General features: G+C 39.3%; 1 protein-coding gene across 9 annotated transcripts in view; it reads left to right on the top strand.

The window, feature by feature from the left end:
• SORBS2 (sorbin and SH3 domain containing 2) overlaps positions 1-27446 on the top strand; it is a 234529-nt gene that overhangs the window by 95896 nt on the left and 111187 nt on the right. For all 9 annotated transcript variants that reach the window (XM_074396724.1, XM_074396726.1, XM_074396728.1 and 6 more), the window contains 2 exons: positions 20703-20752; positions 26776-26868. In XM_074396724.1, coding sequence (XP_074252825.1) covers positions 20743-20752; positions 26776-26868 — 103 coding nt within the window. In that variant the 5' untranslated portion in view covers positions 20703-20742. Of the gene's footprint in view, positions 1-20702; positions 20753-26775; positions 26869-27446 lie in introns of those variants that run through there.

Genomic DNA, 27446 nt, shown 5'->3' with positions numbered 1-27446 from the left:
ATGTTGCAGTGAGCCAAAATTGTGCCATTGCACTCCAGCGTGGGTGACAAGAGCAAGACTCTGTCTTTAAAAACAACAACAAAAAAAAAAATCATTAAGTAAAGATATATGAGCATTATATCTGCCATTATTCTACTTGATGCTACCTAAGTGTATTCATGAAACTCCATCTGTAAACCTGGTATAGACCAAGAATTGGGTCGGAGGCTGGCTGAGCCAGCAGTGGTACAACCTGAAGCTCAAAGCAAGACACTGCTCCCACATACCCTACACTCCAGCCTGCTGGCCCCTCTCATTATTCCAGACACTCCTTTAGAAAGAAATGGAAGAAAACCTGTAAAAATGCAGATGTGCTATTTTGATAAAGCAATGCTTGCTTCATCATTCACAATTTTAACAAAACCCTAGGAAATTAAACGTAAGATAGAAAATCAACCCTATATCCACTTAAACAACGAAGGTTATGTTATCACGAGAAAAGTAATTTTTTCATTATACTTAAGGATAGGTGGTAGCTGTTCCATCCCATTTCTAGAATTGAAATTTAAGATCACGTGTCGTGGTGGTGAGATTCAGATGTGACAGAATTGCCTCAGCACTGTTTGAAATCAATGCTAGTGATCAGAGTCCACAGTCAGATTGTGATGTTTGTCTAGTTTCACATGAAACAACAAAAGCAAGTCATGGTGTGCAGAATGAACACATGGCGATGTTAAAGGCATGCCAGGCTGCAGTATCCTGACAGCGGGAAGCTATGTGACAGTGATGATATGGTTTCTATTGACCAAATTATAAAGCAGACTCGTTTCACTGACTCTCTCTTCACCCTTTTCCTTAGCAGTAGTATTTCCACAGCTGTCTAAGTGGCGAAGCTAACTACCTCTTTGCATTTGCTAAAGGAGAAAAGCACATATTGATTTCAGCAATTTGTAATACTCATCCCTTCCCCTTACTATACCCTGGGTAGAGCCAGATGATGCCAGTGCATGGGCTGAGTGTCCTTATAGGTTCCACCCCATGATTAAATTTCCTGCCTCTGAATCACATTCTCTTGATGAAAGTCTCTGCTCTTCTGAGCTGAGACTTTTCCTTGTGATGGGAAAGAAATAAAAAGCAAACATGTAAGATGAGAGGTGATAGGAAGTGCTCTGCAGAAAAACTTTTAAAAGACAAAGGAAACATGGAGAACTGCACTTCATATGGGGCAGTGAGGAAGGTCTCTGATACGGTGGTGTTGGAGCATAAGTCTGAAGAACTCCAGGAGTGACCTGGGGCTCCAGGGAGAGGACAGCGTGAGCTTAGAGTGTCCAAGGCTCAGTGAGGCGTCCAGTGAGCCTGGAAGACAAAGAGGAAGAGTGGTGGCCATGAGCTAGAGATGCAGGGAGGACCCAGGACACAGAGGATACTGCCGGCCACAGAGAAGGGGACATGGGAGGTGGCTGGAGGCCTTTGAATGGGAGAATGCCTGATCTCTCTCAGAGGTTTGAGCATCACTCTGGATACATCAATGGAGGAAGGGAGATCAAGCACAGGTACTGGAAAGCTAGACTGAGATGTTAGTGGTAAAACAGAAGGCGAGGGGAAGTGTGTGGGTGCTGGAGGATTTGAAGAGACAGTAGTGAAGCAGGATATTTCCCCGACCCCTTCATGGGACTCATGACAGGCGTGCGTCATTCACTCAGCCAGCCACTCTCAACTCCTAAGAGGAGGGAGCCCACCAGCAAGCAGAGTGGGGGCTGGCGGGCACGAGCGCTGGAACCAGCTGGCCGCTTTGGCACTGGCAGGAGCGAGCTCCATGCAGGCCCCGTGGGAGCGCCCAGGTGGGGACGCCTGCAACTCCCAAAGCCCCAGAGGGCATGTTACAGTGCTGTTTTAGCTCCGCTGTGCACGGATGGCTTACATGTTAAAGCTTAGTGGGCCCTCTGCCTTTTCGCGTGAGGCAGCTGCCCACTGCCAGCAAAGGCAAAGGGCCAGTGTGGCAGCCTTTTGTATCTGCACTGGTGGCTCCCGAGCTCTTATCTGGCATCCAGGAAAAATGAGGCTGCACGAACAAATTAAAGGATGATAAACGTGGGGGGTTTTATTGCTGATGAAAGTGGCTCTCAGCGGGAAGGGGAACAGAAAAGGGGATGGAGCAGGTAGGTAATTTTTCCCTTGACTCCAGCTGTCTCTGGCTGGGTTCTTCTCCGAAGTTACACAGTCAGCCTGTCCCTCTGAAGTCAAGCTGCTTCTCTCTGACGTCCAGCTGTAGTCCCATCTACCAGCTAAGTCTGGGGTTTTTAAAGGCACAGAGTGGGGTGGGGCAGGGCTATGGGTGGTTTAGGAAAAGGCAACACTGGAGTGGGAAAAGCGGGATACCAGTTGTCACATTGGGCGGTGGTTTCAGGCTTTTTGGCTTGAGGGTGGGGTTGTTCTGGAGACTCACCCGTTTCTGCTGGAGTCTCTCTGGCTCCTGTTTGTATCAGTAGGATCTGCTCCAATGTGAGGATAGGAGGAGGAATTATGAGTGAAATATGATGGCAGTGTTTGGGGGCTGGACAAGCAAAGTGATGATGCCCTTTATAGCAAAACAAAACTTCATCAGAGGAGAGGAGAGGCGGCGGGGAGCACAGTACCCTCAGCGTGGTGTTGGACAGCCAAGCGGGGCTGCTGAATCAGCAGCTGATACACCAAGCTGCCCTTTCAAAGACAAATCAGGGCTTGAGATGTACATTTCTGAATCTTCAAATAGCTCTAAATGAGGTTAAACCGCCCCTCATTCAAACGCATCTGTACGTTACTGTGCGATTGCCTCAAAGACGATTGCCTAAACCCCAGCATATGTTGGGAATTTAGATGGCGAGGGATATAGGAGAGATTGCTTTGAGACAGAAAATAATGCAAAAAGATGATGGGACGTGAATACACAGGAGAAATATGTTAGACACCAAAGATGTCTTCACTTACGCTGCAATTTTTGTGTGCACTTTGACACTTAGAACTCACTTGGCTGTACAGCAAGAGACCATGTGACCTGAAGCATTGGTTAGATGTCTAAATTTCTGCAAACCACTCTAGCCCTAGCTGAACTTGAGAAAATAAATATCTGTATGAAAAAGTTGTCTAGATCTGTTATGTAATTACCATCTTATTTAATTGTAGAAGGCATGAAATTGGTTATAAAATGGTCTTAAGAGCCTCATGTCAAGGCCAGGCACAGTGGCTCAGGCCTGTCATCCCAGCACTTTGAGAGGCTGAGGTGGGAGGATGGTTTGAGGCCAGGAGTTCAAGACCAGCCCGGGCAACAAGGCAAGACCCCATCTCTACAAAAAATGAGAACATTTGCTAGGTGTGATGGTGCATGTGTGTACTCCCAGCTGAGCATGAGTCCTGTAATCCCAGCATTTTGGGAGTCCCAGGCAGGCAGATCATCTGAGGTCAGGAGTTCAAGACCAGCCTGGCCAACATGGCGAAAACTCATCTCTGCTAAAAAAATACAAAAATTAGCTGGGCATGGTGGTGCATACCTGTAATCCCAGCTACTTGGGAGGTTGAGGCAGGGAGAATCGCTTGAACCCAGGAGGCAGAGGTTGCAACGAGCAGAGATCCTGCCACTGTACTCCAGCCTGGGTGACAGAGAGAGACTCCATCTCAAAAAAAAAGAAAAAAGGTTGAAGAGTTCTCTGGTTCACAAGAACTGAATTGAAATTTTTTGAGAGACACATACATCCATAGCCACATAGAAACAGATATAAAGATTGGCGATCTAGCAATAATATCATAATGCAGATTTTAAAAGTTAGTAGATTATAAAAGTAATGGTAAAAATAATGTTAAACTGTCTAGAAAATATTCTATTTGGGTCTTGGAAAGTTGCTCATGTTTCAAACGCCTTTTGTGGGCCTTTTCCCCCTTGCCTTAATGAATTGAAGGTTAGCAAAACCACCTGTTTCTTCCCCCGTTCCTTTTTGATTATCATGACCGGGAAAGCACTGGGAAGGGAGACGAGGGAGGCAGGCATCATGGAGCGTGGAGAGAATGGATGAGATAATTCCAGGAAAAACTAAAAATAGCTCGTTAGCCTTATGCCAAATGTATATGAAGTCATTTACTCTTTATGAAGTTCATCCAGCTGAATAAAGTGATTTCATTTTTGAATGTTCCTGTGATTATAACTAAAAGATGACTCATCCAATCTGATGGCTCATAATTCCTCTTGAGACTAAACATTCAGAACCAGGATGAACAAAAAAACTAATGAGCCACAAAGGGTGGCTCTGATGATGGTTTTGATCCTTGCAAAGTTAAACAAACACTGTGTATGCTCCCTGTCTTTACCTGTATCTGTGACAATATAGTTTCTTGACCAAATTTATTTACATGGGTTATTATGTAGTGATGGATACAAACTTAAGGAATGACATGCTTAATATGTTTGCCACAATTCCATACATTTATGAGGATGCTGCTTTTCTGACTTAGGAGAGTTTTTATTCATCATCTAAGAACATCTCCTCCAAAGAAAGAGAGCCCACGTCAGCTCTGCCTTAAATTCATGATTTGATTTTGTGAGGATCACCCAGAACCCACTGTGCTCTTAACACTGAAGCCTGGAAGAAGCCTGGCTCCCTAAAGGGGAAGAAAGATGAGCCTGACCATCCTATGGTAGGTGATAAGGCTCAGGAATGTTTGTGAGAAATACAGAGAAATACTGGTACAGCTTGGCTGTGTCCCCACCCAAATCTCATCTTGAATTGAGCTCCCACAAATCCATGTGTCATGGGAGGGACCCGGTGGGAGGTAATTGAATCATGGGGTAGGTCTTTCTCATGCTGTTTTTGTGGTAGTGAATAAGTCTCATGAGATCTGATGGTTTTATAAATGGGAAATCCCCTGCACAAGCTCGCTTGCCTGCTGTCATGTAAGATGCCCTTTGCCTTTCACCGTGATTGTGAGGCCTCCCCAGCCATGGGGAACTGTGAGTCAATCAAATCTCTTTCCTTTATAAATTATCCAGTCTTGGGTGTGTCTTTATTAGGAGCGTGAGAACAAAGAAATGCAACTGCCACCACTGAATTGTGAGAACAAGCATCAAAAACAGCAGTTGTCCCACTGAAATAAATTTATGTGCCTTGTACCCATGATTAAAAAAAAAAAAAAAAGATGTTTATATGAAATTCGTTTTAGAGTAATTAGAGTATTCATGAGCCTTTCCGGTATCACTCACTGCAGGGTATACTGTACTTTGATTAATCCGGATTATGACAGACTCACACTCAATTTTTGGTCAATACTAAGTTGTGTGTTATAAACTGTTACAATCCTTTGTGTCCTTAGATCCTAGAAAGACCTTACAGTACAAAAACTCTGAAGCCAAACTGCCTGGATTCCCAAGTGTCACTCACTGCTTAATGGCAGTGTGACCTTGTAACTTCCCTTTGGTTTACCGTTTCTTTGTAGTAAAATAAAATAATAATAGTATTTAGCTTGTTTGGTTGATGGGAGGCTCAAGTCAATTAATATATATGTAATATGTAATATTTATGTAACTAATATATATGCAATATCTGTCAATATTCTTAAAACAGTTTTTAGCACATAGAAAATACTTTTTAAGTAGGAGCTATTAGTATCATTTAAATTGTCTGGTAAGCAGTTAATTAACAAGCAAAGCATTAAGAAACATATACATACATGTTTATGACACAACTATTCAGAATAGCAAAAATCTGGAAGCAACCCAGATGCCCCTGAACAGAAAGTGGACATTCAAAATGTGATATTTTCACAAAATCGAATATTATATAGGAGACAAAGTGAACACACTACAGGAATAACCAACAATCTAGATGAATCTTAGCAATGTAATTATGTGCAGCATGATATCACTATAAAGATTAAAACAACTAAAATAAATGTGCTTTTAGAAGACATATAAATACAATGAAATTATATGGACAGGAAAGCAACAGAATGATAAGTGTGGAATTCAGAATGACAGTTACTCAAGTGTATGGCGATGAGGGATGTAATAACGGCAAGTTATACACAGGTTCTTATGAAGGTCTATCTTTGGCTTTAGATGGTGAGTGTGCAGGTGTTTAGTGAAAGAAGGAAGGAAAGGAGGGAGGGATGTACATGACTTTGTCATACACCCAGAATTATGGTTTATGCATTTGTGTATGCCTAGACAAAGCCCCCAAAGTAACAATAATTGTTCTCCATTACAACAATCAATTTCACTTATGTTATATTACAACTAAGTAAAAGATTAAAAAAAGTCAAGGGTTTGCTTGCTTGCTGTTTGTGGATCTCATTTTGGTTGGGATATGGAGTAGTAAGATATATACAAAGATATATACTGAGAATTTTCCTAAAATGAGTATTTATATTAGTCTTCTCCTCTTGGAAAAACTAAATCACAAGTCACATTTGTGTTTAGGGTTCAATGTTAAAAATGCTTTTGTTTAAAGTGTATGTTATAAATTGGTAATTGAGAGTTGATTAAATCAGTGTGGCAAGCACAGCATTTTTATGATACCATTGGTATTCAGGAAACCTAAATAACTTCTTAAAATGTACTTCACACTTCAAACAAAGTCATCCTGCCAATTGCCAAAATACTGGCTCCATTAACTTTTCCATTTGCCAGTGATTTTCAGGAATGAGTGTGGACTTGTTAGCCTGACACCTCTAAATCATCTAGAGATTCCTCAAGTGACATCTGCCAGAAGACAATGTAAACTAGGGACACCATTACATTCAAGATGTCCAACAGGCACTCAGAAGAAAGGCCCTCAATAGCCTCAGAGAGCCAAGGGGTGGACTGTAATGGCAAATGAGAATCCTCCAGCCTCTTTGCCTAACTCTCCCCGACAAACTACTTCATGATGGGAGTCATTCTGTCATGTCTATAAATGAGGGCATCTTTTTTCTACAGATATTTACTGGGTAAATAATATATACTGGATATTGTTAGCAACTGGGCATACAGCAGTGAAAAAAACTGAGAAAACCCCCATTTTTGTGTGCATATAGAACATATCAATATTAAACTTTAAGAAACTGTTTTAATGAACAGGTCCAGTGTTTACATAATCCATCTGGAAGAATGTATTCCTAAAGTGCTTTTGATAAAACACAGAGAGGACTGGACAATAAATCTGGACAAAAGTGACGTTATGATTCCTTTGAGGCTTTCATATTGACCAACTTCTGTGTAGTCCTATAGTGAACTAGGAAGATAAAATCTGCACACTTGTGGCCTTCAAGACAACTGGGTGGGGAACACAGCATGTGTGCATGTGCAGGTGTGTTTGTGTGTGTGCACACGTGCGTCCACACACTGCTTTTTCTCTCGCGTTTATCTGCCATGCTGCCCCTACCTGTGTGCCACTGGAGCATCATCATCCATTTAGGACCCATTGCTGTTACAGGAACATGAAGCAACAGTGTTAACACCCGCACCGTGTGAGCCGGTCAGAGACTCACATCTGCCCACTCCGCGTGCTAGCCTATGTCTAGCCTATATCTGACCTATGCAAAATCAAAAGGACTAGAAATGTTTATCTCCTGTGCCCAATTCTCTTGGGCAAATGAACTGTGGGGCTCAGATAGAAGCATGCTGCCCTTCCCAGAGCTGAATGTTTCTGGTCTTATTTCTCAAAACATAGAGAATTGAGGGAGAGGGAACATCCAGGGTAGTTTCTGGAGTAGAATAGGCTCTCAAACTTTTTAATTAATGAATTAAATAATGAATGAATGGGCCAGGCATGGTGGCTTATGCCTGTAATCCCAGCACTTTGGGAGGCTGAGTCAGGTGGATCACCTGAGGTCAGGAGCTCAAGACTAGCCTAGCCAACATGGTGAAACCCGTCTCTCCTAAAAATGCAAAAATTAACCAGGTGTGGTGATGCATGCCTGTAATCCCAGCTACCTAGGAGGCTGAGGCAGGAGAATGGCTTGAACCAGGGAGGCAGAGGTTGCAGTGAGCCAAGGTCACGCCACTGCTCTCTAGCCTGTGAGACAGACTGAGACTCTGGAAAGATGGGGTGAGGTTGGGGAGAAGGGATTATCATGACCCCAGCATGAAATGGGAAGTAAGTATAAATTATGACTGAATTGTAATTTAAACATACCAATTTAGAAATAGACGTAATTCACTGAGAGTCTAGGCTGTCTTTATTTTTGATGATATTAAAAACTAGATTCTTGGGCAAAGTACTAGCATAAATATTTATGCTACACAAAATAAATCTTTAGAAGCGTTTGTTCCGTATAAATTGAGGTTAGAAGTACAAGTCATTCTTATGTATTCATTAAACTAGGACCTGAAGGATTCATTTTAGTTGTTATTGCCTGGACCTAGAGTTAATCTGTGTTTTTGAAGGAAAATAAATTTTTTTCATAAGCACTTCATAACTCATACTTCTCCCTAATTCAGATTGCTTTTCTTAATCATTTGAAGTTAATGATACATTTATCACATAGTAGCCTTACAAATAGCCATAATAGTACATCATAATTAAAGTAAAGTAAACATCCTAATTCCAAAACTTCTGAACAGGAGAACAGGCTGATTGAAGTTTTTGTGGGTCATAAGACTTGAGCAATTGTTTGTGAGCCTGATGCCAACATTTCTCAGCAGTCATCAAAGCACAGAACGGCAGCCATCCATATGAAAAATAACTCAAAATGTCATTGTGCTTCCCATGCTATTGTGATTTAGCAAATTATGGCATGACTGATTCAGCCACTAAGAAAAATGTGATAAGAATACTGGCTAGGAATACAATCTGCTTAGATCTTTTAGTTTTCTGTTTCCTCAAAAGCTGATAGATTTTTACTCTTTAAAATAGGAGCTATGCAAAAATGTAGTATTTGGGATGCCAAGCTGCCTCCGTGATTGAGGTATCTGTTTTCAAGTTCTCCTGTACCATAAATTTTACCAGAATAATAAAAAAAAAAAAATCAATGATTCTTGTTACCTCCAATGTTCCTACTACTACTCATGAAAAAGGCTTTAAAAAGTAATGAAGATTTATGGATTCTGTCTGTTCTAGTGTAGATTTATAAAACAGATTGTATTTTAGGGACAATCAAATTCTAAAATGGAGAAGCTCAGGGGTAGGGCACTGGAGATAATATAGAAAGACATGTAATATTTAAACAGTTTTCTAGATCTTATATCTGGAGTTAAGTAAACTGGATAGAGACAGCCTTGGATGGTGACTTGGACATGTGTTAATATGTATCTCATCTAATGGTGATGCTATCAGAAACAGGAGTCTTTAATAATCTCCTTCTTCTGAATTTTAATATGTGAATGAGTCGTTAAATATTGGCTTCCAGTTGGTTTCTGCGTGATATGTACAATCATGACGGTAGCATAATGGTTTGTACATTAAAGTTCAATAAACATTTGTTGGTTGAATATACATTTCCTAGGTTTAGGAAAATTTCAAACCATAAAAGGCCCTTATGTGCTTTTATAGTTTAAATCAAGTCTTTCATATTATAAATGTTAAAACTCAGCCTCATCAAAGTGAAGTGATTTGCCCAAGTATACCTTCCCACACAAGGCTTAATACTAACACTTACTTTAGTACAACAAAAAAGCAATGTGATGTTAAGAGCCACATACCTGGAAGTTCCCTAAAACATAGGTTGTTGAACCCTGACTCTGCCACTTCCTAGCTATTGATGTATGCTATGGTCTGGATATTTGACTCCTCCAAATCTCATGTTGAAATTCAATCCGCAGTTGGAGATGGGGCTTAACGGGAGGTGTTTGAGTCATGGGACCAGATCCTTCATGAATAGATTAATGTCCTCCTTGGGGAGGAAGAGTGAGTGAGTTCTTGCTCTGTTTATTCCCAGAGGAGTTCTCTTGAGAGCTGATTGTTGAAAAGAGCCCGCCACCTTCGCGCTCTCTTGTTTCTGCTCTTGGCGTGTGATCTCTGCCCACCGCTCCCCTTCACCTTCTCCCTCCTCCCAGGAGTGGAAGCATCATGAGGCCTCTCCAGAAGCCAAGCAGATGTCAGTGCCATGCCTCCCATGCAGCCTGCAGAACCAAGAGCCAAATAACCCTATTTTCTTTATAAATGACACAGCCTCAGGTATTCCTTTATAGCAACACATCGACTTAGACAAAGTATGTAGACATGTATTTCTATAGTTGCTTCTCCCACAGAAAAGAAATTTGCTAACTTTTTGGCCCATGCATTATTGTTTGTCCTCTCTCAATATGAGTGACATTTTCTTCTGCTCTGTCATAGGAATGGCAGACAGCCAACATCCCAATAATAACAGTTCATGTTAACATGTTCTACATACTACGGAAAAGCGATCACTGCTCTCAAACATGATTAACTAGAATCCATGTAACTGCATGTGATCACAACATGGGTTCTGGGTTTCCTTTACCAAATTCTGCAACACAAATGACAAAATGCTTTTACTCTCCATTAGAAAAGAAGAAATGGAAATGCAGTCAGTAGGTATTAGATCAGAAGTCAGGGGATATCTCCATCCATGAAGATGTCCACAGAGATGGTCTCTACCTGTGGACCTGACGGAGAACAGGCTGAGTCCCAGGGTAGACTCGGTATGAGCAAGAGACCCAGGTTGGATCTGTAAGGTGATCTGTGGCCCTGCGCTCCATAGCAGCCTATCCTGGAGCTAAAACCAGGCTGCTCTCAAAGAAGTCATGCCGCTGGGAAGTCAGAAGGAAATTTTTCTGCTTTTCCAAGAGCGGCAAAAGTCCAGGATAAAAGAAACAGTGTGGAGAGTTTGTTTCTGTAGATAACAGGAGAGAAAATGGCTAATAAAGATCAGACTAAGTAAGACTTCACTACATATGTTAAAATATGCCAACCCGTAATCTTAAAGATTGTTCTGATCATTTCTACATTTAGCCACTATGTCAAATAAGTTCGGGTGTTATGAAACAACAGAAACTTTGTTCAAATAAGCTTCACTGTTCTCCACGGTGTCATTTAAGTATAAATTTGTATGTTGTTTTCCTTGCCTATTTTTGGTGGATTGAGTGAAAGTTTTAGCTTTAAATAGTGGCAGGGCATGAAGGACTATATTAGGTATGAAAAATGAAGAATGCTGGGAACACGTGTGTGGGGTAAGAACTAGGAGCGAGGTCATCTAGGCTGGCATTTTGCTGAACAAAAGGGCAATAGGACCAAATCCCATTTGGTTGTCCAATTCTGAAGTCTTAAAGCCCTTATTTCTAGGATGGACTTGTTTTCATTCTTTCTGATGAGAATTGTGAACCAGATGGTTAAAAACCCAGCATTGAGAAACAGCCTCCTTTGGATATCGTGTTTCTTAAATTCAGGTACATGTTAAGGGAATATTGAAGCTTCTAGCTGCAACTGTGATCCATGCACCTTCTTGTCAATTCAAAGCATAAATTTGGTATATTTGAGAGCATTAACCCTAAGGGCCACTGGGAAGAGTTCCATGAGATGAAAGGAAAAGATAAACCTGAAGTACATGTCAATAACCTTTCCTGTTGCTTCTGGTAGTCACCTGGAAACTCACCATAGTGTCTCTACCATATCGTTCTGTGACCTCCCAGCACAGTCTCCAAAGCCTGCCTAGAGACTCAAGTTCATGCCTGAAGGACAACAGGCTGAGTGCCAGGGTGGAGTCGGTATGAACAAGAGGCCCAGGTTGGATCTGTAAGGGCACCCATGGCCCTGAACTTCACATAAGGACAGTTTAAAAGTGAGGTAACTGGAGCCCAACCTTCCTTGATTCATGCAACCACTGTTCATTTAGACATTGATCTCATTATATTTTTCAACAATTACATTAAAGCCCTTAGACTTTGTCCATATACATTTTTGAAAAGCCAGTCTCTTCAACCTAATCATGAAGTTTAGTTTAGCCGAATTGCAGGATTTTATATTTATCCCTGTTAAAGTTTAATTCAGCCTGTCAGGATCATCTCTCTGCTTATGACCGATTCCCCTCTCATGTGCATGCCTTCCACAGAAACTCTGTTTTTCCCTAAAATCAAAATGTTGAAGACACACAGTCAGAAAAGGGTACTCCTCAAATTGAGTACCTTTTATTCACCTATGATTCTGCTTAACCACTTGTCCATTTAGTGATAGAGAAACTGAAGACATTTTTTCAAATTTCTGAATAGCAATGGAGCAGCAGTATATAAATAATGATAATCCATTTCTGATGTCAGAAGCAAATCACTTTATCAATGAAAATGGAAGATATCTGTCTTTATTGTCTTCTTTTATTAGCTCCCAAAGAATAGTATAATAAACTATCCACTTTTGTGTTTTTGATATTTGTGTTGATATCAACACAACTTTTTTTTTTTTTTTTTTTTTTTGAGATGGAGTTTCGCTCTTGTTACCTAGGCTGGAGTGCAATGGTGCGATCTCAGCTCACCGCAACCTCCGCCTCCTGGGTTCAGGCAATTCTCCTGCCTCAGCCTCCTGAGTAGCTGGGATTACAGGCATGCGCCACCACGCCCAGCTAATTTTTTGTATTTTTAGTAGAGACGGGGTTTCACCATGTTGACCAGGATAGTCTCGATCTCTTGACCTTGTGATCCACCCACCTCGGCCTCCCAAAGTATTGGGATTACAGGCGTGAGCCACTGCGCCCGGCACAACTTTTCATAAATTCAGAATTTCTTCAGATGATATTTTTCCCCCATTGGCTTATTATTTTCTCACTCAAATTTTCTAAAATGGATCAAACTGCCTTAAGACATACGGTTTAGGATACGTTTTGGCTGGGCGCAGAGGCTCACACCTGTAATCCCAGCACTTTGGGAGACCAAGGTGAGAAAATTACCTGAGGTCAGGAGTTCGAGACCAGCCTGGCCAACGTGGTGAAACCCCATCTCTACTAAAAATACTAAAATTAACCGGGCATGGTGTCACACACCTGTACTCCCAGCTACTCAGAGACTGAGACAGGAGAATTGCTCGAACCTGGGAGGCGGAGGCTGCAGTGAGCCGAGATGGTGCCACTGCACTCCAGCCTGGCCAACAGAGCGAGACTCTGTCTCAAAATAAAAGGCACATTTCATTCTGAACAAACTTTGTAAGTACTGTATTACTTAAATTTTAAGACTATAAGATCAAATTAGAGCAAATTTCCCCCACCCCAAAATTTACATTCCACACAGCAAGTAGGGGGTTTCACCATTGCATATCTGAGACACATATAAATACAAATTTGTAATAATTCTGACAGTATATTCTGTCAACAATTCTGACAAACCTTGACATTGCTGAGGTATATAGATGTTATTTCAGGTGTTCAGGAAACAGGTGTATTCAATCAGAAGAAAAGTGTGGCTTTTGAAAAATGGTGAATTAACAATAAGCAGGCTTATTTAACGGTAACAGTTTCACAGTATAACATTACCATGAAAATAATTTAAAATAAATATACTTATTAACTTAAAATTCTGAGGTTTTCAGAAAAAAACAAATATCAATAGCTAGTGGTCTAGGCTTAGATCGAGAAGGTCTAAGATGCTCTGGGTTTAGTAGACGTGATGAGCACTTTCCATTTGGACATTGTGCTGTAACTGGGCAAAAGGAATCCTTGTCATAGCAACCACTATTTCCCTATTAGTCTTAGAAGAAGAAATACATGGTTCTATGTTAACAGTTCTTATTTTATTGATCAGTTTTGCCTTTTACCTCACTGTCTTCTCATATTTTGTTCTTTTCCCTAACCCCTGCTTCATATGATTCAGCACTTAATTAAGTAGGGTACCATAATATTTTAAAGAGAAAGATCTTAATATTGTTTTTGTTTTGTTTTGTTTGTTTTTGAGATGGAGTCTTGCTCTGTTGCCCAGGCTGGAGTGCAGTGGCACAATCTTGGCTCTCGTAACCTCTGCCTCCTGGGTTCAAGCCATTCTCCTGCCTCAGTGCCCCCCCCCCCCCGCCAAGGAGCGGGACTACAAGGATGGGCCACCATGCCTGGCTAATTTTTGTATTTTTAGTAGAGATGGGGTCTCACCATGTTGGCCAGACTGACCTCGAACTCCTGACCTGAAGTGATCCGCCCAACTTGGCCTCCCAAAGAGCTGGGATTACAGGCATGAGCCACCACACCTAGCCAAGATCTTGATCTCAAATGATGTTTTAAGATTCCTTAATGGAGGATGCCTATTATTTGCTAAGGCTGGGGAGAGATGAACTACTTTTGAGTATCTGCTTGGAGGATCCATTTATCTTATCTTCAAATGCTTAACGCTAACAATGCGTTGATTGATCTCAATCCCTACAGGAGCCTTTGATGCTTGCTTCTACCTAAAGTCTAAGTGTGAGACATGCAAAACTAGACCAGATTACATAATTCTTTTAATGTCAGATGATTTTTGTATTTCAATATATAAAAGTTAAAATGGAAGATTTTAAAATTAAAAGCAGTGAGAACATTAGCAAAGCATAAAAATATTTTAAATGATTCTTTAAAAAGATCTACACTTTTCTCCTTAAAATAGAAATGTGTGCTTCCCAGTACAAGGTGGGAAATCAGAGGCACTTTCCCTCATTGAAGTAAGCAGGAGTAGGCTGCCATCAGGTTGTTATCACTCTGCAATTTGTCACACAGTTTGTTAAGTGACATTTTATAGACATCTCTTTTCATCCAGCCATCACTTTTGGCTATCAGCTGTCAAAGGGAAAGAATCATTTTTTAAAAAAAAAAAGTAATCGTCACCACCTTTTAATGTCACTTTCTCCTAGATCCAGTAGCATTGTTTGTAGCTGGGCTAGGAGGCAAGGGTTTCATTCAACTATTTTCGTAGATTTTCTCTTGTTCATAGCAATGTGCGGGGAAATTTTTTTAGCTTAAAAAAAAAAAGGATCTTTTTAAAGAACAAAGAAAGCCACCTGGAAAGTGGAATTCCTTTTCAATTTCAACATGTTGCTAGGCTGGGTGTGGGACAGTTGGGAGATGGGGAAATCCATAGAAATCAATCTTATAAACCATATGGCTTGCTTCAGTCTAAAGCAATACAATAATGCCCCATGTATTTTCAGGAAAGTCTAGATTATCTTCTTAAGACTCAATCAAAGATAATGGTCTGCTTCAAAATATTTGATATACTAGTGAATGGGAATAATGCCAGTTTGCCGGACTGGAGCTGCTTTGCTGTCAGTGGAGAGGACGATGATAATGACATTGGTATAAATTGTTTAGATGCATAGAAATGGGCAGAACTGGGATTTGAGTCAAGCTTTGCCTATTTTTTGACCTATTCTTCCAACACTGTTCAGTTCACCTATGCATGTGTTATAGGAATATTCTAATTAATTCCTTACACGTCTCTTTGATAATGTGCCTGACTCATGAGATTCTCATTCAGGATCTGCATTATTTTCATTAGAAAATTTTTTGGCTTTTGATTTGCATATTGTAAGCTAATGGAATTCTCCTAGTACCGTACTATCAAGTTGAACAAATGACTTAGTCTTAGCAAAAAGATGCATGTGTAAATACTTAGATGTATTCTGTGATTATCCCTATGATTACAACATAAAAGTAAGGAACGCTGTGAAAGTAAGCTGTCTGGGCATGGTGACTCACACCTGCAATCCTAGCACTTTGGGAGGCCGAGGCAGGCAGATCACTTGAGGCCAGGAGTTCAAGAATAGCCTGGCCAACATGGTGAAACCCTGTCTCTACTGAAAATACAGTGTGGTGGTGCATGCTTATAGTCCCAGCTACTCGAGAGACCGAGGCAAGAGAATCACTTGAACCCAGAGGCACAGGTTGCAGTGAACTGAGATCACACCATTGCACTCCAGCCTGGGCAGCAGAGTGAGACTCCATCTTTAAAAAAAGAAAAGAAAAGAAAGGAAGGTTCTGGAGCAATATTAAGTCACATGACCATTTAAAGCAAATAGTTAAGTGAGTGATTCACCAACCTTTAGACTTCGGAATAACATCAGAAAGAATGATTTGCCGGGTGACCAACTTCTAATCAGTAAAGCCTTTAGGGAAGATTAATAAGTATTTTGAACAACTTACATTCTAAAGTCTCAAAAAGAAAATTGCTAGTTTCCTTGGAAGACATATAGTGCTCTTTATTCAGGAAATTTTTCCAGGTATCAGGACATTTGGTCTAATTAAAACAAACACTGCATATTCTCAAAAAATTATCAATGGCCTCAGGTATATTTGTTTCTTTACTATTTGTGGTAATTTCTCCTTATTCCTAGAATTGATGTTGAATGTGTTTTGACCTCAGCATAGATAAATAGAGGCTGTGGATAAATTGGCTCCTGAATACTAAGGAATGTTTTCAGGCCCTGTTAGCACAGGAATTCTGGGAGGGACTCAGTGTTCTCATGAGTACGGATAGTCACGCCATTGCTGTAGACTTGTGTGCCACCCACTCAGAGGCAGGAGAGTCTCTGAGCCAATTTAGAGAAACTAGTCAGAAAAGGGGTTGAGGTGAGTTTCTCAACTCACAAAATAAATAAGTTAGAGCTTTCTTGTAATTATTTCAAAGAGGCATGTTGACATACAGGAAAGGTAGGTGAAGAGGAATATCATTCTGAATGAAGTCATTTGACGATAATTGAAAGGTGAAATCATTTGGCATTTATGAATACTTCTTATTTTACCACAGTCAGAGATAGAGGTACATTAATGCATTGATCACTTAGGGCACTTTATCCAAAAATAGTGCTACATATAATCCCATTTCAAAATAAATAAGTAAATTCAAGTTAAAATCTGATGCATAATTTTAATATGATTGTATTTTTATTCTCATGTTTAAAATACATCTCTTTATTAAAAACTAATATCCTGCAATGTTTTCTTACTACGTAAACATCAATGCGTCCAGTTTTGAATAATATACGAAGTGTGAATAGATGAATTTCAAAATAACCATAGCAATGTATCGGCTTAAGGTTAGTCTGTGGAAAATATTTAGGGCAAGTTCTCACATTAACTGAGCAAAAATTCAATCCTCTAGTTTCATACATGGTCTTGGTACTTAAATTCAGGTCTACAGAAATAAAATGACCTACACAGAATTCTAGGCCAAAGCCAGGGAAAGGATTTTGTCTCTGCTTCTCTTCAGAAGGGCATGCCTGGTAATCAAAACAATTCAAGCAGAATTATAAGACAGCAGGCACAAAGGCATGTTAATGCCTGTGCAGGATCAAACTCCTTGGAATCCTCATTCAAAAGTTAAATAACCCAATCTATTCTCTTAACGCATATTGAGAACACAGGCTGCTCTGATTCCTGCAAAAAAATGAGATCTCTGATAATCCAAAGAAATTCAAGCAGAGCTAAAAGACTATAGACCTGAAGTCATGCTGTTAACAGCCCTTCCCTGAACAATCAACACAATCCTTTGCCATATGTGTTTTGGCAATGGAGGCTACTCTAACCCATAAGTAAAACAAATCCATTGTTGTCACAAATTAGGACACACAGACAGTTGCTGTTTATGTGAAACTTTCACAAAAGTAAATACAACCTCATAGCACCTGTTGAAATCATGTTGACACCTTAATGTTCAGATACTTCTTTGCTCTGTGGACTGTCTACTGAGGCTCAAGGTAATCTCCATGTAATGCTCAGTTCTCATAGTCTCGTCCCTGGTTCAATTCCAAGTCAAGAGAATACTTGAAATACTGTTTTCTAGCAGCATGCAAACACTCTAGGAATTTGATGCTTTCCAGAATAATATGTGCTTGTTATGTAAGTACAATCAAGGACACTTTTTCAGAGCAGAACAAAAGAGATTAAATTCGCTTTAGTTTGAATTGTCTAAAAGAGAGTTCTCAGTCATGGATTTGTTAATGGGCTTAGCACAAATAATGGAAATAGAATCACGCATTTTTATTAGTCACCCGAGAAGCCTTTCGGTTTCAGGTTCTTCTTGAGAGCTCAGTCACTGGGGTTCTTCTTTTAACAACTTGGAAAACGTCTTGCCTGATTAGGAAGTTAGTCATTTCACATTTTGACATCTAAAACAATGGGAAGTTGAAAAACCTCACAAATTACATTTATAAGTAACAGGACACCTCACTTGAAAGATGCAAACCTCAAGGATCTGTGGCGCCTTTCTTTGTCTTGTTACTTCTGTTTTACTTTTTGAGTGTTAGATGTTCTGTAAATATCAGCATTTGAATTAAAACAATAGATGTTGTAACTAGTTCTCTAACTGGGTACAAAAACGTTGTCTATCAGCAGATGTTGTCTTCTGAGTTAACCGTGTTTGATGCTTCCTTTGTCAATCAGTATTATTCTAGCCCAAATGCTGTCTTCCTCACACAGCTTGGAACCCTTAAGCAGTTTTAAGCACAGGGTTGCCTGGTTCCAAAAGGAATGACGGAGTCAAATTTGGGAAAGGTCCTTATAATCCTCATTTTCTGGAGATTGTTTCTCGCTTCTTGTTTTAGAAGTTGCCTCAGCCTCGGTCACAGACATCCCCTGAGGCTTTTCTTTTCCATTTATTTTGTCCATTTAAGGTTAACGTATTAGGGAGTTTTGCTACTGAGAGACTAAAATAAATACATTTGAAAGCGCTTTCCCAAAGCTCCTGTGCTGGCCATGGCCCTCTTCCCTGACTTCATCAGTATCCTTCAATACAGGCGGTATTAAGGCTACCAGGTTGAGGTTTTAGAAATATGCCACATTTTTATGTGTAATTCTGGAGAAAAACAAAACAACAACAAAAAAGAAGTGTACCTGTTTAGTTACGTACACTGAAAAATAGGAGATAAAATTTATCATCATAAAATTTCCTTCAATCATTTTTCAAAGCCTGTTGGCCTGTGACATGTTCCCGTGAAGTTCACTGTAGCAGTGTGGAGACTCAGTGCTAGCCCGGCCGCGCTCAGCATGGCTCCTGTCCTGCTCCCCACCCTTCAGCGAAGACCCAGGGCAGATGGACGCGGGTATGATGCTGAACACGGTCAGACTACCCAAAAATTAAATGCTGCATAGTAAGGATACCATCTATATTGTTTTCAGCTTATAGCTCTAAAAACATATATTGACATGATTATCAGTATTGTGATTTTACCCATTTTAAATGTGCATTAATTTAGTATTTGAGGCCTGAGGTATTAATAATTCAATCTAGGCAAATATACATATGTACGTGTGTGTGTATGTGTGTGTGTGTGTGTGTGTGTGTGTGTGCATGTGTGTATATAGCAAAATGAGGATTATATATATATGAAATCTTTATAATTATATTTCATAGGATGTAAGTTTTTTTGTGTTATTTTATTTCAGCATTTTGCCCCCACTGGGAGAAGGGCACCATCGTATTTGGCTAATGTCCACATTTTGATTTTAGTAGTATTATTTTGCAGTAGTAATGAACAAAGCCGGGCTTTCCACAAGAGGTGAACTCTGATAGCCACATTGAAGGAAAATAATAGTTGTCAAATTGAGCAGAGGAAATGGTCAGAAGGGAGAAGAGGGTGGAAACCTTGGCAAAGGCAAGAAAGCCAGGAAGCTCCTTGGCTGCTCTTTTTAGAGACTGATAAAAATATATTTATCGAAAGTCTTTCTTGACAGGTAGTCATGCCAGTGATTTCATTTGAAATTCCTCCTCATTCATCCAAAAGGAATAAATAAAATCCTTGAAAATGTTCAGATGTGGCGGTACGAATGTGCCTGGAGGCTGTGACTGCATTGTGTTGGGGAGTTCTTGTGGATACTAAACAACAGGCCCACTCGGGGGCAAAGGCCAAGTGGCCGGGGTCAGACATCTCTCGCAGGGAACTCTTGGACTTAGGAGATTTCCTTCCTCGTCAGTGTGTCTTTTCTCTTTGGTCTCGGGTTATGGATAAATAAGAAACTCCATAAATGGGCTAAGAAAATATGCCAGAGAAAGAACTAAGTCATCTCACATGTCATAAGATGATACACAATATTTAAAACTTTTTGCTGAGACATGTCCGTCCTGCCAACCATGTCTAGAGAATCCATCCCAATTCCTATGCATCCAACACCACTGGGAAAAATCGGTGTTCGATGCAATGCAGAAATGGGGTTTGTAGTAACCGTCTATGTCCTGTGTCTTAAAAAAAAGACAGATGAATGTCATCTTTCTTGACAGTGTCCTCAAAATATGCATTACGACCTGCACAGGTAGGGCAGTGATTTTAAAGTGCCAGGGTAGCTTTTAAAATTCCGGAAGAGGACACTTCATAGGCAGTCCTTTCAGGCTGAGAACAAAAACTATTTATATAAATATTTGCAGAAGAAATTTAATTTTTAAAAATGAGAACTCAGCCAGGCACGGTGGCTCACACCTGTAATCCCAGCACCTTGAGAGGCTGAGGTGGGAGGATGCTTTGAGCTCAGGAGATTAAGGCTGCAGTGAACTAGGATCACATCAACTGCACTTCAGCCTGGGCAGCAGGGCGCAACCTCTCTCTAAAAAACAAGCACAAAACTCCTCCATTTTTATCCATCAATGCTAACTATTCAACAAAAGCATGAAAACAGAATATGATCTGTCTCATGATCATAGGACCAATGATAAAAGTTTAACATGAATGGAATTATAAATTCTTCCTACCTTATTAAACACTGATTTAAACAAGACTAATGACAATGTGATATTAACTTACAGGTACATCGAAAACAAAAACAAAACACGCTTTTATGATATTTTGTTCCACGTGCTAGTGAACAAATCATGCACCATTTTTTTCCTACAGGAAAACTGAAGACTTTAATAACAAACTCTCCAAGGTCAAAATGAACACAGGTATGCTGTCTGTTAGTTTTCAACTCTCTCTTAGCCTTGCTCTCTAAAAATCGTGTTGGCCCTAAATCATTAGTTTAGCACTCTGCTGATCCTAAATGTGATTGTGAATTCTGGTTAGGTACGTAGCCTAGAGTCGTAACTTTTCTTCTTTGTATTTGTGCTCCACTCTCATAGCCATCAAAAGTCGAATTTTCTGTTCTGTTACTTGCTCCTACTTCCTTTTTCATTAATCACATGTTAAAGCACGCATAAACAATAGGAAGAGGTGGTATGTCATTTGTATGTGTACTTTTGAAATTGCTCACTTAAAAATAAGCTAAATTCAAAGGCAAGTTGCTCTAAGAGAAAATATCTAAACTTCTCCGTTTTATAGACTCTTTATGTTGAAGAAGTCAGCAGATTGAATGCCAAAACTTTATACGAAATCAGCTTACTTAACCTACAGTCACAATTGACATAGTGTTATAAGCATTATATGTTTAGATGTGAGAATAGTATCTCCAGATAGCTCCACAACCATGCCTCTGAACTGCATCATACACGTTTTAACCGTAGAAGTGTTTGTAACACACGCTAAGGACATACGAACTTTTTTCCACAGTAGAAATAATTTGGCTTCTAATTTTGCCTTCCCCTTTGAAATATACAGTATTAACTAATTCAAGAAACAACTTTCTCACTGCAATTTTGTAACCTGTGTTTAAATGATACCGTTTCCTATGCGCGAGTGATCACTGGAAAGTTGTTTGAGCCATCACCCCATGGCAGAGTAGAAGGGATGGCCCAGGATATTCTCTCAGGTCCAGCTGGTTGCCTTTTTGCTGTCTCCTGTTGCATCAAAGTGCCTACAAGGAGGATTACCAACCACTGGCGAGGACCAGTACCTAATCCCCAGGTCTAGCACAGAGCCTTGCGTCACGTTCTGGCCCTGGGGAGGCTGGGTGGGCAGGCTTCTGAGGATGCGGTCACCTTGCAGACATGTGGACAATGGGCAAGATGAGGATTCTGGAGACCGTCAAAACACACAGGGAAGGCTTAGCAATCAAGAGAAGTTACAGTCCTGCAAACGCATCACGCAGGCGCATCTTGATGATTGGAGATTTCAGATTAGACATGGCGAAAGAAGTAGAAAATATTATTAAGTAAAGGAGAGGGAAGAAAGCAAATAGAACAGAGAACCCACAGCTGGACTAGCATCAGCCGTGTTTTGGAGCTACAAAGTCACTCCAGCAGAAGTTCCACATGAAGAAGTGACATTTTCTTATCCTTCCAAGACGTCTCCCTGTAGACTTAAGCTGATCATAACTTCCCAGTATTCCTCATTTTATTGAGTGCTGATTTTCCTATTTATTATAACCCTATTATGACAGAGATTTGCATACATACTGAATAGACTGTGTTTATGTGCAGTACATTCAATAATTGCCCTTCCTGTTCATATAATTCAGTACTTCATAGCAAAGGAAGCACACAGAAATTTGTAAGTTTGTTTAAGTCACTAAGGTACTTGAGCCAAGTTACTGCTTAGCAGCATAAATGTAACCCTCTAAAGCATCCTCTCATTTCTAAGGAATAAGCTTGACTCTGGATGGGATGCAATTTGTATAGGATAATTTTGCTTATGTGGATGAACTTCCACTTATATATAATGATTGGAAAATATGGTATTCAAACTTATGCACAAATTTGATCAAAAGTGACTAAAAACTTTTGCACAAAATTCCAAAATAATATTTTTTATATAAACATACTACTTTTAAATAAATATATATATTTTTTACACACACATACACACACACACACACACATACATTGCCTTAGAAAGTTGAAAGTGTTGTGACTGTGTTTACAAAATAAATTAGGAATTTGTTCCTAAAGAGATAGTAAATAAAATTGACCTGCATTATCTACAGATAGGTAGATGATTGACAGATACATAGATACATAGATAACAGATAGATGAATAAAGTGGCCTTACAAGTTCTGATTTTTCTCATCCCCAAAATAGCTTCTAGCTCTTCTGACTTCTTTTGTCTATTTATATATAGATAGATAGATAATATAGATAATATACAGATAGATAAATAATGCAGATAGATAATCTATATAGATAGATAATGCAGGCCAGTTTTATTGATATATATATCAATATATCATTTAAATCAGAATATATCTTTTTAGTGTTTGATATATTGGATAAGCTAAATTCAATCAATATTATTTATCAATCAATAAAGAGATATATTCCCATTTAAATCTTCATGTGTCTGTCACTACAGTTAAAAAGCATTCTTTTAAGTTAAGTATTTGCTTTTAATCAATACATAATAAACTAGCCATGGGGAATGTGGTTAATTTTTCATGCTAAAGTGTCTAAGTAATATAGAAAATATACAAAACATGTTATATGTCCACTCTTAGAATTTTTAACCCATTACTTTCTTAGGCATATTTTAGCTATTGAAAAAGGGAGAAAAAGACATCAAATAATTCTCCATGTGTAATTTACCCACATGAGTGGTTTCTAGCAGTAGAAACAGCTTCCAGATATCTTGCAACTCAGCGGAAGAGCAGCCCAGGAGGGCTGCAGGTCATTAATGAGGACAAAGGGCAAGACCAGCATTAGGATTCTTAAGGATAAACTGGCACAGGAAAGGTAGCATCCTCATTTTAAGATCTTAAACGTATCTTCAAGGAGTATCAGAAAGTACCAATACATAAGAAAGTAGAAATAGAATATAACATTCTGTTCCAGCAATTTTACAAAAACCTCAAGTTTTAGAATTCAGCTCTTCATTAAACTTTGTTAAAGACAGATTCTCCATTTATTTGATCTAGGACTTAGCACTTCCTAAAATACGTAAATTGTCTAACCCAAAGATTCTCAAACTTTTTTGGTTTACACTGACTTTTAATGTCTCAGTAATTTTTTCATGGTGCTTCTAGGCCAAAAATACCTAACACTTATATTTATTAAGTAGTTAGGTGCTAACAACTTAATAAGTTAGTAATTACTTAATAAGTTAGTAATTACTTAATAAGTATTTTGTTTTGATGACTTAGAAGCCATTTGACAAAATAATACATATAAATTGAAAGAAAATAATTTTATTTCATTCTTTATAACAAAAATTACTTACTTTTTTTTTTTTTTTTTTTTTTTTTGAGACGGAGTTTCGCTCTTGTTACCCAGGCTGGAGTGCAATGGCGCGATCTCGGCTCACCGCAACCTCCACCTCCTGGGTTCAGGCAGTTCTCCTGCCTCAGCCTCCTGAGTAGCTGGGACTACAGGCATGCGCCACCATGCCCAGCTAATTTTTTGTGTTTTTAGTAGAGACGGGGGTTTCACTATGTTGACCAGGATGGTCTCGATCTCTCGACCTCATGATCCACCCACCTCCACCTCCCAAAGTGCTGGGATTACAGGCTTGAGCCACTGCGCCTGGCAAGAATTACTTACTAATGGTATGTGTGTGCCTGTTGCACACTGAAAAAATTCTCAGACCTTAGAATTGGATTGTACATGGCCACTCTCATTTACTGATCTAAAATGTTTTATAGGCCAGACGGGCACAGTGGCTCATGCCTGTAATTCCAGCATTTTGGGAGGCTGAGCCAGGAGGATCACTGAAGCCCAGGTGTTGGAGACAAGCCTGAGCAACATAATGAGACCCTATCTCCATAAAAATGTTAAAGATTAGCTGGGCATGATGGCGTCTGCCTGTAATCCCAGCTATCGGAGAAGCTGAGGCAGGAGGATCAGCTCAAGCCCAGTGAGCTGTGATCACATTGCTACACTCCATCATGGGCAACAGAGCAAGACCCTTTCTCTAAATGTAAATAAATAAAATGTTCTTCAGAAGGTACTTGCTTTTTATCAGAGCAACTACAAAGATCCCGGTTTTTCAAAAATATAATGTCATCAAAAGGAATACAGCACATACAGTCAGCACGGTGTTTTCCTTAAAAGCAGGAAGTATACCCCAACACCCTTGTGAATTCACCAACACAGCCCAGGGCACCTCAGTCCACAGTTTGAACACCGTAGGTGTAACCCGTGACCCTGGATCTTCTCATTCTGGAATTTTCTCTTTTCATCTGTGTGCTTGTTAGATGTTCAGAACTAAAAGAACTAGGAAATAAAATCACTCTTAAAGTGATGTCAGTTTTCACTTTCAACATCTTTAACTACACAACCATTGTAGGCCAGTTCACAGCTCCTGGAAGCAATAACATTACCTCCATCTTATCAGATACACTTGTCTCTAAGCCACTTTCAGTTTGCTGAGTTTGCTAGAATCCTCAATTACTTTTGGAGCCTCTCCTGAAGGAAACTTCGGTTGTTTCTACCATTTGTGTCACTTTCTTTGGGTTCTTAATTAAAACCTTTGATTGATTTGGCGCATTTTCTTTTAGGATTCTTTCAAGTCGGTTTTCTGGTTAAATGATTTTCTACATTAAGAATTGGTTATTTTAAACGTATAGTTTAAAGAAGTTAAATTTAATATGAGAATCACTCCACTGATTTTAAGTTTTATTAATCTTAACTATTTATAATTTTTATGAAAAATTCATTCAAATCATACTTCCAGGCATCGTTACTAATCTAAGTTCTCTCATGGCCAATAAACACTCTTGATGCTTTCCCTATGAAAACAAAGAAAAACGAAAAATAGGAACGTGACGATATATAATGATTATATAACTATATTGGCGGTTATGTGGTCTTTTTTTATAACTTTCAAAAAGATTTGATTTAATTTTGTTTTACTTAATGAGCAGAATGAGAGGAATGAACAAAACTATTTATTGCACATACCATATTACAGAGGAATGTAAGGATGGAATTTGAATCTGGTCAAAAATAGAACACTGGCCTTTCCATTTCGAAAGACTTCTCTTCCAAATTTAGAAGTCTAAACTTCTCACAGCACACTAAAATGGCTGATGCACTTACACGTATTTTACTTTGCATTGTGACTTGCACGAGTTTAATATTAGATCGTAGTACACATATTGCTAAAAGTATAAAAGCAATAAATGAGGCCAGGTGTGGTGGCTCATGCTGGCAATGGGAGGCCAAGGTAGAAAGAGCACCAGGGAGTTTGAGACCAGCCTGGGCAACATAGCAAGACCATGTCTCTACAATAAGTTAAAAAGTTAGCCAGGGATGGTGGTGTGTGCCTGTGGTCCTAGCTACTCAGGAGGCTGAGGCAGGAGGATTGCTTGAGCCCAGGAGTTTAAGGCTGCAGTGAGCTATGATGGCACCACTGCTCTCCAGCCCAGGTGACGGAGCAGGACTCTGGTTCTAAAAATAAAAATTTAAAAAGTAAAAGCAATATACTACTTTCTGTAAACATAGTCATTTCAATGCCATATATATCATTTTAATTAGGCTAGTTATTTCCATAACTAACAATAACTACAGAAAGAATGAACTTTCCATAATGCCATGTGTTCCTCTATGAATTCTAAAAAAAAAAAAAAAAAAAAAGTGTCATATCTCTGTCACTAAAAATTTTTACTGCGAGAATTATTCAGGCTCTCTTTGGGAATTCTAACAGATAGAACATGGTAAAACTTAAATGATATTAACTTAAGACTCTCTTTGGGAATTCTAACAGATAGAACATGGTAAAACTTAAATGATATTAACTTAAAAGTGTGTTGTACCATAGCCCTTAATCCTGAAATAGAGTTAGATTAAATTGAGTTTAAATGGTATAAACAAAATTGAGTTCTGTGCCTGAGTTTTCACAAGGAAAACCATAAAATGTTAAGTATTAAGTCTTCCATGCTTTCACTAAAACAGTGACATCTATTTCTAAGGCAGATCCCTGATCTTGTTTTGTTTTGTTTATTGTAGTTTGAGGGTGGTGTGAAATTGGCAGGTGCATTCCGTGGTTACCGACTCTGTTCATCTTTCTCTTGAATGTCTGGCACATTTCACTTAAAATGCATGATACCGCATGTGCTTTTTCTGTTGCTTTGGCCTCTGCTATGTCATTTTTTTTTGCTTCCAGATAGTGGTGGGTCTGCTCGCAAACGTGCTGCCATGTCTGTTACGCTAACATCTGTGAAGAGAGTGCAAAGTTCTCCAAACCTATTGGCTGCAGGTATAATATCGCTAACTCACAGAATGTCGCGCTTGAATGGCTTCTAGCTCTTCTGAATGTTTTTGTTCTAAACATAAAAAGCAAAGGAAAGTGAGATCTTGTAGGAGACATTTTACATGTATAATTAAAAACAGCAGTCACTTAACAAAAACAGGTTGAGTAACTGCAAGTGTTAATAACTATTTAAGTTTTTGTTATCGCATGAACTTAAGTAACATATTTCATTAGGATAATTCATAGGTTATTTTGGGGGGATTAACCTAAAAACTGCTGGGGTAGGAGTACAGGGATACAGGATGAAAAGAGGGATTCATAGGAACCCAACTCTTCATTAATTAGATTCTTTGTCAAAAGTTGCAAACAGAATGATAGAACATTAGCTTTGAAAGAGACCTTTACTGTCCTTTAATCCAATCAGCAAAGACCCTTCTAATATATATATATACACATACATACATATATATATACACACACACACACATATATATACATACATATACATACACACACACACACACACACACACACACACTTAAACATATCAAAATCTTGACCAATTAAGATTAACATGTACCCCC

The sequence above is a fragment of the Saimiri boliviensis genome, chromosome 3, assembly GCF_048565385.1.
Source record: "Saimiri boliviensis isolate mSaiBol1 chromosome 3, mSaiBol1.pri, whole genome shotgun sequence".
NCBI lineage: Eukaryota > Metazoa > Chordata > Mammalia > Primates > Cebidae > Saimiri > Saimiri boliviensis.
Note: the sequence above shows the minus strand (reverse complement) of the source record. Positions and strands in the feature narration are given on the sequence as shown.